Genomic DNA, 14,042 nt, shown 5'->3' on the forward strand with positions numbered 1-14,042 from the left:
CACTGACTGTCACTGACCGGGTGTCTGTCAACTCCGGAAATGAATTCTAACGTGTTGTATTAATATTGTTATTATTTTTTAACGCGTTTCTCTAACTGGAATCACTTTATGGGAAAACTGGGGTTTTGCAGCGTGTGTATGTTGTAGTGCAGTGCAGCATCCCCAGGGGAAACAAGGGCGGAGACCAGCCTCTCTCTGGCCCTGCCTCTGACCACAGCTGGGGAGGAGAGAGGACAGGAGGACCGCAGAGGACCAGGAGGACCAGGAGAGAGACAGGGGCGATGGCTGCCGGCAGGGTCTGCGGAGAGTCGGTGGAGGAGTACCGGGCCGAGGTAGAGCGACTCACCCAGGAACTGGCCGAAGCCAACCGGGAGAAGGTTCGGGCTGCAGAGTGCGGCTTGGTGGTCCTGGAGGAAAACCAGGCTCTGAAGATGAAGTATGTGGAGCTGGAGAGCGAACAGGACGCCCTCCGTAAGGAGCTGGAGCAGCTGCAGGAGGTAAGAAACAACCGCACCGCACTGCGGTCACATGGGTGTGAGGAACCTCAACCTTCATCATGTGTTCTCCAGAACAACATTATTTACATCCATGATGGAAGTTAAACATTATTACTTATCAGTCTGATAGTGAAGCTATGGAACCAGAGTATCCAGTTACAGTCTCCTCTACATCACACCCCAAAGCAGTGCATTGGATTACAAAGCTATTATTAGATAATCAATCATGTTCCATCAATTATCAATGTGTGTGATGACTCAACTGTCCACTTTATTTCAAATATATATGAAGGACCCAAGTTCAGATCCATCCATCCATCCATCCACCCATCCATCATCCATCCATCCAGTCCTTCATGGCAATCACCCAACAATTACAAACATTGACTGAGTATCAAGTTTTGATACTCAAACACTTTATTTTTGGATGCAAGTAAACAATCAAAACATCTTGAAAAATGTATCCTTTTATACACATTACTAAAAATATATTAGAGTCTGATTGGGTTCACAATACAGTTGTTCTAATAAATATGTCGGAAAAATGTTAATTACTAATACTTTTTGTGAATGTGACAAAGAGGCAGGTACTTAAACAAAGGAAAACATGCAAGTAGGGATGTTCAGTATCAGCATTTTTGCCAACATCCGATATGCCGATATTGTCCAACGATTACATTTTCCGATATATACCAATACCGACATAGACCAAACAGGAAGTCGGCCATCTTGGGTTAATGGCGTTTCGCTTTTGTACGAACTAGTCTGAGGAGCTTTACTCGATTCACTTCAAACTCGGCCAGAACACTTAAGACCCACTGAAGATTAAAAATCATCAAAATAATTTGCGTAACAGTTTGGTCGTAGCACGGCATAAAAGGAAAATGCATATAACTTTCAAATGCAAAGTTCAAACTGCTTCATATTTGATACACATGATGACTGTCCACCCCTAAACAAGACTCAATGTGAAAATTACTCATCATGCCTTGCATTCTCAGAGGGCGCTGCTTTTATTATTATTTTTTAATTTTTTATTTTTTTTATTTTTTTTTCTTTTCTTCTTCTTTTTGTGGGCCTAGAACTGAGCCCTGTGGGACATCAGATGAGAGAGGGCAGAGGATGATAAAAAAGTCACCAAGCCTGACACAAATGCTGCTATGACAATAAGCTGTTGGGATCCCAGAAACAACCACAGAGCAGTATCATTTTAGTGCAAGCCACGCCCTCCCCAAGAGTGTTTACAGGCACGCCCACTCATACATATGCACGAAGGCTCCAAAAACAGCCCATTTTTAGAAGTGCTCTGAAAGTGACTTTTCAGAGGCTAAAACTCCAGAAAATAGGCAAGTTTAGGAAAATATACCTCAAATACTACGTTGTTGGGGTTCTTAGAACAAATGGAGATGGGTGAAAAATTGCGTAAGTCGGGATCTTTAATATTCTGATGGCTGCTCTTTATGAAATTTGACTCAGTTATGTCGCATTGGTTCCTGAAATACCCAACAAAGTTCCATCTGGATCAGATCCAGATTTGGCCATTGCTTTTTTTTTTTCAGTGGCTTCTAACGCTAACAGCTCTAGCGGAAAGACGATATGTCGTGTTGACTTCAAAATAGTGTTGGATAAGATGGGAGCAGGTCGCTGATGAAGAAAAAACAGGCTGTGATCAGTGGGAGGGGCCTATAACTTTACTGGAAAATCCTTCGCCATCACATTCTAAATGCTTTAGCTTGGCTATTTTTCAATGGATTCGCATCAAATTGAGAGTGATTTTTAACTGGTTTTCCCTTTTTGTAATGGGTTTTTTTCCACCGGCGCCATTTTGCACACCATAATAGAAAAACTGTTATAACTCTCATATACAATGTTCAAACAGCCTCAGATTTAATACACAAGATGACTGTCCAGCCCTAAATAAGAATCAATGTGAAAATGACCCATCATGCTTTGCGTTTTCAGATGCCGCACGCCATAATAGAAAACCACTATAACTTACTTATATAGAAAATTCAAACAGTCTCATATTTGATACACATGGGTTACCGACCCCTCCCACTCCTTCAAACCCTACGATGCCGCTCGCGGCTTTAATTGATACTGTTTTTTCTCTTCAAACAAACATTGGCGTCTAAATCACAGGAACTTTGACTTAATTAAAATAATTCCCAATTTGTTTGAGTCAAGTAAGAGGTATACCAAAAATGTTTTACCCCTCATTTGATATTTACCTTGATCCTAGGATTTATAAACATACAAGAAAACCTGTAAGACTTAAAATGTGAAACATACAAAAATGTAATTAATGAATAAATTCACAATTTAAATGTGTGAGTTTTGATTTCTCATCGAATCCGAACAAATTGCTTTACCAGAAATAGTGACATGAAAAAATCATGATGAGATCTCACATGCAGCCCATACAGTGTTTACCATGGCCCGACACATTCTGAATTATGCATGTTTGGCTATATACAGTATTTAGTTCGCCCTTCTATTCTACTGCTCTGTTGAAGATTGTGTTTTGAACATATGGATCTCTGTGCTGCTTGAAGTGATTGTCTGAGACATTGTTCAACAAAGAGCTGATAACTCAGGTTGATGTTTAACATAGACCTACTACCACTTCCACAGAAAATAAAAAGGAGTCTGGCTTTTCTATCCATTTATATTGTTGATGAATATAAATCTAAAAGCCAAAGTGACTCTACTGTAACATCCCATCTGTTGTCTCAGGGGGGTGCATTTATAAAGGGCTGAGGTACTGGGGGAATGGATTGAAACTGGGATGGATTTGGGATTTGTATGGAATAAGATATCGGATTCCTGCTGATGCTTCTTTTACAGGGTGAGAAAATCTATCTGGAGATTCTGCCCTTCTCTCTCTTTCTTGGACAAATACAGCTGTGTACTAGGTTTTCCATTGTATATTTTTGTCTCTCGTTTGTCTGAACGTATTGATTTTTGCACAAAATCTTCAAAGGACCTTTGTTTTTCTGCAGCAGAAATAAAGTCTCTGCTTGAGGATAGATATCATACTGTGCCATGAAAATAGGATATCAGTTCACCTGTTGGGGTGTCTATAATTTAGGGTATAGCTGAAAAGCCTCATTTTATTGCCGTAATAATGCACTATAATGCTACTGTATATAATAATAATAATAATAATAATAATAAATACACGTATATAATAAATAATAATAAACAAAAAACTGGGTAGACAACTAATAGAACAAGTTTTGATTATGTTTTTTTTTATTTTCACATTTCATCAAATGATTTATAAGTTGATCTCTGCACAATTAAATGTACAAGCCAGTGATATTTACATGTTTAGACTAAGGCTGTGTTCGAAATGGCACACTCTGTACTATACACTAGAAACTCAAGTACTCAGGTATATACTGTCAACTACAATATACTTTTAGTTCCCACTAAAGTATACTTCCAAGTTTCCCAAGATGCATTTCAAACCTACAACGATAAAAACCTGAAGCACACTGAGGCTAAATATCTCCCATGATTCTCCACTTTTGAAAGTTGTGAAAGCATTAAGGGGCTTCACCTAACCAAACATTCTCTGCCAGACAGAAGCTGTCCTATGAATCTAGATTTCAGCCTGGCTATGTGCGCCCTCTTAAGACAGAGGAGGAGATTACAGCGTCAGACCAATCACATTCACAGAGAAATTGTAGAGCAATTTACGTCACCAATGAGGAATAATTATTTAAAAATATTAATAATTAAAATCCATAATTGAGACCAAAAACAACACTGTTGCTGCAGTAGAAGCAGGAAAGAATGAATGCAGGAATTGATAATTGATAATACTAAAATTAGTGAGATTATAAACGGAGAATAAACAGACACACTGATCCTCCTTTTATTGAAAGCTCATTTTTTAAAAGAACTGATTGGTCGGGACTTTAGTACTCACTCAGATCCTAGCCAGAACAAAACCTGGTCTAAGTTACTAGGGGTGTCCCGATCCGATATATAGCCAGAAAACGAATATCGTATTTTAACGGACTGCATCTGAAATCTTGTTTTTGTTGTTTTTGGCCCCGCCCTCAGTTATTCCCACCGTATGCTGACCGTAAAAAATAACTGAAGTGAACTTGAATTGCTGACCATTGTTCTCTGTTTGAGTAACATCACTTGATCAATCCTTATCTAACATTCCACACTACCAAATAAGTAATAAAAGTATGTATGATTCGTGCTGATATTGCATCGGTTCGATATCGGTATCGGCCAATACTCAAGGCTGCAATATTGGTATCATATCGGAAGTCAAAAAGTTGTATCTGGACATCCCTATAAGCTACCATGGTGATTTAGCTCCGTAAGACGTTAGCGAGCTTCGTAGGACAGCACTCACCGATTAAATTCCGGAAGTTAGCGCGATAAGAGGAAATCCAGCTTTGTAGCCCTTTAAGCGAAAAAGTGGCAATATCAACATGTGATCATGTGATCCATAAAACTCACGGAAACACATTTCATGCCGACATTTTTAGAGATTTTTGTAGCCACGCCTTTGTGCTACTGACTAAACTTCCGGTCAACTTCAAAACAAGAGCCTTATTTACAAACGCGTTAAAAACTAATGAAAGACAAAAAATGATGCTTTTGTTCTGAAAATGGGATGTTTGATTTTTAGCTTGAAGCCGGTCCCAGGATGATTTCAAATTCCGCTCGTAATGCATCATGAGGCAGTTGAGTATAACTAGTGTGCCCACTAGGGGTGTGTATTGCCTGGCATCTGGCGATACGATTCGTATCCCGATACATAGGTCACAATACGATATATCCCGATATTAAAGAATAAGGTGAAAAACAACTAATCTGTAAATGTGTACACCTTCATGAGAACATTATGTATGAAATCTATTTTTTTGGCATATTTTACACTCAAAACATTGGCTTTAACATGCCATGTGCCAACAACTTAAAACAAAAAAATAACACAATCTGCCTGTGGCTTTTAAACCAACTTTGACTTTAGTGCAACTTAACTGCGGTATATGCCTAGAATAACAAATAAATGCAGGAAGTTAGTTCTTTCTTTTTAGATTTTATTGAAAAAACACAAGCTGGTCAACATGCCCAGGTTTCAGCACTTCTTTGTGCAGTTCCAATGTCTCCTGCAGTGGAAAATACTTTCCTGGTTAAATAAAGGTAAAAAATAAATAATTTTGTTTTCATTTTTATTTTATTTTATTTTTAAATTAAAAAAATAATCGATATGGATGCATTTAGAATCGATCTGAGAATTGTGCGACGTAATATCGCGATATATCGCTGATTCAATTTCAGCGATATATAAACTGCAACACCACTATAGTGCCCACCATGCATACTTAAAAAAATGTCCTGATGTAGTATACATCTGGGTATTTCTCGCATACTCAATCTTTTCATACTATCTAATGTGGACACTCTACATACTCATTATGATGTCAGACTTGTTATGAGTAGTACGTTAGTATGACATTTCCAACACAGCCTATGTTTACACATGTTCTGTGATCACGCATACTGTATGTGTCATATCCTCTAGGTGTTTAGCATGTGATCTAGGCTCTATAACTGAATAAGGGCAAGCAACAAGGACACTGCTCGCACTGCATGGAAGTGTCAACCTAAACTAATGTATGAAACGCACAGCGAGCCTGCTGTGTGATGATGACGCCATGATACAAAGTTCAGCTTTTCCGTTTTGTTTGTGTTTGTTGCTGACGATGAATATAAAAGATGACAGACACCCATAGTTCATAGCTAAAGGGATGTACGGTAATAATCACCCAGTCTATATATTCTCTGCAGCATTTTACATTTTTCCCCATTTCACCTATTTTCCCTTCTGGCTTTTTCTCCTTTTCTCACTACTTGTATGTTCTTTTTCTCTGCCTTGGGGCACAAGCATTCTTTCATTCTTTCTGTCCCAGTGTGTGTGTACTGTAGGTCTGTGGATAGATGCCTAAGCAGTGATGGAGGCACAGCTCCTCAGTAGTTCTGCCTTGTTAGTGCTATCTCTGGGCAGATCATCCTCTGATAGGACACAGTAAGAGGCGGAAGGAGGAGGTTGTAGCAGAGCAGCTCATTGGCCTGTGTGTGTTTATATGTCTATTATAGGATCATGTTATTATTATCTTACACTCATACTCAAGTCAGATGAGCAGCGTTAATCTGATTGATCAGTAATAAAGTCCTTTTTTTTCTTTTTTGCATTCCATTTTTTAAAAAAAAAATGTTTTTGCTCTATTTATTTATATATTTATGTTCCCATTTAGAAAACCTATTGTGTTAGAAAAAGCGATGAAAGAAATTAGCTTTCAGCTGCTGTCAAATCTCATACAAATTGACACATATAAAAGGGTGGGAACACAAAGTTCTGTGTTCAGTGCTTTGGGCTGGTGAGAATGTCAGCTGAGATATCCTTCAAAACCATCACATGATGATTTGAAATGAAAAGAGCACAACACTGGCAACATTTTGTGTCATCTTCAAAGTAAAGTTAATTTACTAGAACATTTTTGATGATTTTTCATGACTGTGCCTCGAGTTTTCCCTCCTGATAAAATAAATATCCACTGTAAGCGCCGTTTCAAAGGTTTAATCCTAGACTTTATCTGAGGAGTTTGTTAAATAGATGGATGGGTTAATTGATGGATTGTGATGAGCTGGGAAACCAGCTTGGTGCCTTTTGGCTGCTTTTAGCACCTCTGGATCAGGATTAAATGGTTTAAAATTCATAGAAATCATAGAATTAACTCATATTTAGTTTATTGTTAAATTGTCTTTTATTTACTTTTGTTTTTTAATAACTCATATTTAGCTTTTTGTTAAATTGTCTTTTATTTAAAGTAAACCATTCTAAATATCAACATGATTGACAACCCTTCACAGACAATAGGAAAAAAATGGCCTGGATGGGGAAGGGCTTTTCTGTATATCATTTCTGTTACATCTTGGGTTATGTTAAGTCTGGGATAGCTCATAGTTCCAATTAATATATTTAATTCCAAAAACTAGAAATATTTACAGTTTAATTACTGATTCATGTTTTTTATAACTCATAAAGACACTCAGAATAATACCTCTGATTTTTCATTTAAAATGTTTCCATATTCCTTTTTTTTATTTAGAGTTTTGTAAAAGATTTGTATTATTTTTATAAGTACGACAGTCCAGCTCAAGTCTTGCAAGATTTAGTATTGCAAGGTTTTGCACTGTATATGACAGTAGTTTCCAAACTGGGGGGAGTGCCCCCTTGGAAAGGGGGGAGATTATGATTGAGGAGGCAAGAACCGTGAGCATGAAAAATAGAAGGAAAAAAAAAAGTTATTGAGAGAGCTTTACTACTTTTCAAATGTTAACTGTGTTGTATTTTTAATCAGATTTGAATTTGACAATTTCAAATTCAATTAGATTTTTTTTTTACCCATTTCTTACCCAATGTTGTCCTAAAGGTGGGAAGGGGGGTTCTTCTTCAAAGAAGGGCGGAGCAGAAAAAGTTTGTGAACCACTGATATATGACAAGTATGTTTTTTCATGTCTTCCACACTCACATGTCCATTTAACAAAAAAAAAATGTGATAAAAATGCACATCATGTTACCAAAACATGTAGGTGAAGGGTATGTTTTGTGTCATAGCATCTGAGTTTAATAAGTTAGTGCTGTGTTTTCCATTCGTTTTCAGACCATTTTCATTAATCACAGAAAATGGGAGGCCTATACCTGCTGTGTTTAGTCCTGACCCGAGAGCTGATGTGGTTGTAACTCCAACAGTAGCTAGGGAAGACAATAGATGGTACAGTTTTCATTAGTTTCTTTCTTTATTTATTTATTTCTGCTTCAGATCAGTTAACATGCATCCTTCATCCATGAAACAATAACTCATCAGATGCGTTTGGGATTTCTTTCACTGGTGCTAAACTGACACACCATCATGCTCCTCCTCTCCTCCTTTTATCCTCTCCACCCCCCCACCCCCACAATTCCCTGTGGTCTTCCCCAGAGTCAAGTGGGAATTATGCATCGATTTATCGCCTGTGTGGAGAAAACGTTTCATGTGAGAGCGAAGCTGTGCTCCGTTTGTGTGTGGTGGTTTCCACTGTGGAATTTGGAACATGTTGCTGAAACATTTTGATTTCTCTTTAGATCATAGACCAGATGTTAAACTGGTTACCTATAAGCCTGTGTAATAGCTGGGTATCAGTCAGTCATTTTAATTAGCTTCCATTGGAGCTTATAGTGTATACGGTAGTTAAATGTTGTGGTTACCACCGCCACAAAGTGGAAGGGGGACATAGGTTTGGGCTCCTTCCGTCCGTGCGTCCGTTCGTTCGAGTTAAAGAGGACAGCTTTTCTCAGAAGATGTATAAGATAGGATAACCAAATTTGGTGTGTGGCTTCAGGTTATCAATACATTGTTGGAGTTCGAAAATGAGAAGAGTGCAATAATTTTTTCCGGAGTTATTGCTTTTGTTCCGTTTTCCTTTACTCTGGGTGAGTTTGTGTATTTTGACCTACCACTGTTGCCATAATAGTCGGAAGTCGCCATCTTGAAAGCCCATGACCTACTCGTCTCTTCTAACTAAGTTCTTGTATTTTCGGCTTGAAAAAATATATACTTGTGAGTATGTTTGTGTGCTGTTTGATTACACTCCTAAGACTGGGTTTATGAAAGTTAAGCATAAACGGTGTGTTATATAAATCGCCGCCGATCATGGTAAATGTTAGCATGAGCATATACATGGGTTTTCCCATAGATGTTAGCAGGAAACTAAGCAGACTTTTTGTATGGTGGTATTTTTTAGTTCGTGCGTCCATCCTTCGAGTTAAAAGGGACAGCTTTTCTCAAACTATTTAAGATATGATAACCAAATTCAGTATGTGGCTTCAGGGTATCAATACCTTGATCGAGTTTGAAAATAAGAAGTGCGCAATTAGTTTTTCCTGAGTTATTGCCCTTGTTCTGTTTTTTTGGCAGGAGATGTTGATGACTATGTCTTCTTGTTGGGCTTCTTTTTGTAGGCTTTGGTTAAAGTTGTCATGTTTTAATCTTTGTTATTGTCATATGTCAGGATTGTTGTTTTATTATTTGGAGGAGGTTTTTCTTTCAATGTGTGTGATCCAAGATTGGAGAAAAAAAATTGTTATTGAGACCACAGGAGATGAAACAGCAAGAAATGGTGGTGGTTCTTTGTTCATTTGGGTTTCTATTGCCGTATAAAAGGAATAAAAAGTCCAACAGAAGTCTGCAGAAAACAAAGGGATTTAATTGAACTTCATTTTAGCCTTTAGTGCTTTTTAAATAATGGATTATTGCATGAAAGCGTAGAAAGTGCTAAATGAATCTTCAGTCGTTCAGGTTGTCCTTGGTTTTTTTGCTGCAGTGAAATATAGGATGAAGGAACAGGACTCCCTTTTATTGATTCGTCGTCCACTTAAGCTGTGTGTGCTGCAAATTCTGAAAGCTTTGCAAAAAAAATAAATAAATAAAATAAAATTGTCCCGCATCCATTTACGTACAAATAAATTATCTAGCTGCTTTTAATGTTAGTTTCTTTTGTTCATATTGATCTGATCAGTTTTTTCTTTTAAAGTGTATCTCAAATGGAAATGTATCAAATGTGTTAGTTATTACTTATATACCAAATATGTGCACTTTTTTTTTTTTTAAACCCAATGTGACGAGAAGTTGTTGATTCCGGTGTTGTTTACATTGTTGGCTCCTACCCGATTTTCTTTATTATTTACAATTCATTATTGCTTTTCTCCACATTTTCTTCAATATTTTTGTATTTATTATTATGGACAACAAAAGGATGTGTGTCTTGGAGCTACTTCTGCAAAAAAGCAAAGTCTACCCTCAAAGTGTCCAATGGATTATTACATCCATAACAGTGCACATGGGAATTACTTTAATCCTGCCTGTCGCTTTCATTCTCACTGTTACACTGGCATGGTCCAGCACATGTTCACCCCAAACACGCACTTGTGATGTGTGTGTGAACAGAAGAGAGTTGGAGATTCGTCTTTCCCAGTGTTACTGAGACATCACATGTACATGATGTGACAGGTAGTAAATCTTCCCCTAGTTAACCTATTTATCCACTTCGTTCTTCATTAATGCAATAGTCATTTGTGGGCAGTTTATGTAAGAGAACAAGCTAAAAGGAGAATAGCTCAGTGTGGTTTTCTTAAAACAAAATCGCACGCAATTATCAACCATGTGTGAAACGGGTTTGTAAATCTGAGTGCACATTTGGTCGTACGACAGGACCAATGTGTGATTCATGAAACATTTATATCTGACCAATCCCAGCGTACAAATGATCGGGTGTTGATAAATCTGGTGACTGACTTCGATCGTCATTAACTTGTTACACCCTCCTGTTTCAGAAGCCCCGCCCATCGAGGTCAAACAAGAAAATAAGCTTTTCCAAGATAAAAATCAGCATCTTCACGTCAGAGGTGGAGCAAATCAAACATGTGCTTATTGAATGTGTGAAAACTGCAATCTAAGAAGCGCATTTGAACACTTTGTGGAAGAGGATCAGCTACAAAGCAGGTGATGTCTGCCCCCCTGTGTGCACTGCGAACAACTACACAACAGAGATCCTGGAGACACACTCCTGCTTGGACAATAGCATAGTTTGTTTGTGGTGTTATACAGTATTCTGTGAAAGGAAAACCAAAAAAGTGGTGTTAGTCATAACGTTGGCTTTTTTTAAAAATTAATTTTATTTTGTTTAATTTGTTTTAATAATCTGTGTCTGCGTATGCTTAAATGACATCTGAGGATTGTTTAATATTTTATTTTCAGTCTCAGTCAGATTAGGTTGTGCTGCACCACAAATCCGCATGCTCGGATTTGCGTACACGAGCTCAGACCTGACGTGAGATCTGATCGTAGCACACGCTCACGTCAGAATTGGTAAATACCAAAGCTTGCGTGAATATGGTTGAACGAAAGTCGTACGCTCACGGTTGATAAATTAGGCCCAATATATGGATATAATTTAACAATTTTGTGTTAGCTATTGATCTAAATATAAGCTAGGTTTAGCAGTCATTTGTTTAAGAAGATGCAAGTTTACCAAGATACCAAAAAGAGCTTGTTGTGTACTAATGTGTTATAACACTGTTTCACAAGTGTTTTGGCCAAAATAACAGAATAATAGAGTGTAGCAAATAGAATACTGAAGAAAAGTGTCTTGTTTTCCTATCAGGCTGCTGCAGTAGTTTAGCAGAATTCCCAAATGTTTGCACACCTAGCTTAGAGGCTCAACTTATATCTGCTGAAAAAGCACTGAGTCACCCAGAGGTGCTGTGTGTGCATCAATGCCAGGAGGGTCATAGATTACTTGTCTCTCCGTTTTAGTCTGCGTTATGCTAGTTTAGCTTTGGTAAGTTTCCTTTTGTCAGGAGAGATGCACTGTTGGGACATATCACTCACAAGCACCTAACTCAGTAAAGACACCACACCCACTATAATGAAAGTAAATGTCATGTGTGATGGGGGAGAAAAGGCCATCTTTTTAACAACGCAGACTAGGGCTAAGAGATATATCATCATTATCGCCTATATCTATATACTGTATATATATATATATTTTTATAGCGTATTTTGTATCAAAACACTAGTTTTAGGAGTCACTACTTTTGCTATATCTCAGAACAGCATGAAAAGCACAGTTAGATGGATTTGTAACCCAGACCTTCCCCTAAACATCCCACACTACAGAACTCACTCACACATGCTGTCCCATATAGGAGAAAACGTACATATTGTACATCTGTTTGTTAATTAATGTGCTTGTGTGGCATTTTGCATCAGCAAATTTAATCCAGAATTGTCTTTCTGGTAAGACTTTATTTGATTTAAAATTACCGAGATTTATATCGTACATCGGCATTTTGAGAAACAAGTTCTGATGAACTACAGCTGGGCCCACGGAACGTCTCCGGACTGAATAGCAAGTTCCTGAGAATTTGTGCGACGTAAAATTGTAATCTACGTTGAAATTGCCTTTGAAACGATATATCACATGGCTATGTTCCAATAACCGGAAAAGGGGGTGGGTCCCCTCCTTTTCAAAAAGGGGTCCGAGAGGCTTTTGACATCCACTCATAGAATATTCATTTCAAATTGCAGCCCGATTCAACAAGCATTAACGGAGTAGTAGTCATTTGAAAAATGGGGCACCTGGGGGCCCCTGTGGCACATATGGGGCAATGGGCCCCATTCGTATATTGGCATGTGTCAATGATTCAGTACCACCAACTGTCGCAATGTTTGACTCACAAATTTATGAGAAAACGACTTTAATGGAAATTGCCTTAAAAAGGAGGGTGGGTCGATTAGGGGCCCGAGGTGCTAATCGAATTGTGCGAGGCATAATCATAAACTGAATTACCTCTGAAATGATATATCACACAACTATGTTCCCATAAATTTGGAAATTACCGGCCCTTTTTTTAAAAAAAAAAGGGCTCAGAGCATCTCATCATATTAATTCATAGAGTATTCATACCAAACTGCATTCCGATCTAACAAGAACTAACTGAGGAGTAGTCATTTGAAAAATGGGGCTCCTAGGGTCCCCCTGGCGCCCCTGTGACACATACGGGTTGATTAGCCCCATTTATATATTGGTATGTGCCGTCGTAATATTTGACTTGCAAATAAATGAGAAATCGACTTTCTTTTTTTTTTTCTTTTGGGACCCCCTGGGCAAAAGTCGGGCTCAGAGTGTCGATGTGTACACATCCATAGATTATACCCACCAAATTTCAGCCCGATCCATTCACGAATTACAGAGGAGTAGCGATTTGAACTTGTGTACACATCAAAAAGAACAAGAAGAACAAAGTGAGTGGCGTTTTGAGTTCAGTATCCCAGCCTAAAAATATTTCGATATGAGTTTTGGTCCATACTCATAATCATCCTTAATTGTTTTTAATAATAATTATGGTTATTTTAGGTTCATGAACATCCCAGTCCCAGTGATTCACTGTGTTGATGTGGGTTGGCCCTGGGGCACACAGAGCTTTATCCTACTGCAGCAGCAGCTTGACTTAGTCACACAATTATACACCAGCACACACACACATATACACACTCTGACATGGCAATATATCCAACCTGGTTTGCAGTGTTATTATAAGATATTAGGCTACTTCCACATTGGATGAAAGAGGAGAAAACTGAGCCACATTTACTCTGAATGTTTCTGTTGGTCCTCAAATTGCAAGTGAGATAATAAAACATTTAAAGTAGCTTAATGTGAACTTCCTCCTCTGATAATTACCTTAAAACTGATCAATAGAGAAAGCCAACTGAACCTCTTTGAGTGTTTCTGTATCTCAGTGTGTTTTTAACGTGTAACATGTGTATGTGTGCGATGGAATGGTCGTCACAAGTCAGTCACTCACAGCCTCCTTAAGGGTACATTATCCAGGAGAGTGACACAGTATGAACTCATGCACTTTGTGTCCACTAAGTGCATTTCCTCTCTCTCTCTCATTCTTTT

At 38.1% G+C, this 14,042-nt stretch overlaps 1 protein-coding gene across 5 annotated transcripts in view; it reads left to right on the forward strand.

The window, feature by feature from the left end:
- Positions 1 to 14,042, forward strand: part of bicd1a (bicaudal D homolog 1a) — a 45,993-nt gene continuing 31,951 nt past the window's right edge. For all 5 annotated transcript variants that reach the window (XM_028450433.1, XM_028450434.1, XM_028450437.1 and 2 more), the window contains exon 1: positions 1 to 497. In XM_028450433.1, coding sequence (XP_028306234.1) covers positions 282 to 497 — 216 coding nt within the window. In that variant the 5' untranslated portion in view covers positions 1 to 281. The remainder of the gene's footprint in view (positions 498 to 14,042) is intronic.

The sequence above is a fragment of the Gouania willdenowi genome, chromosome 6, assembly GCF_900634775.1.
Source record: "Gouania willdenowi chromosome 6, fGouWil2.1, whole genome shotgun sequence".
NCBI lineage: Eukaryota > Metazoa > Chordata > Actinopteri > Blenniiformes > Gobiesocidae > Gouania > Gouania willdenowi.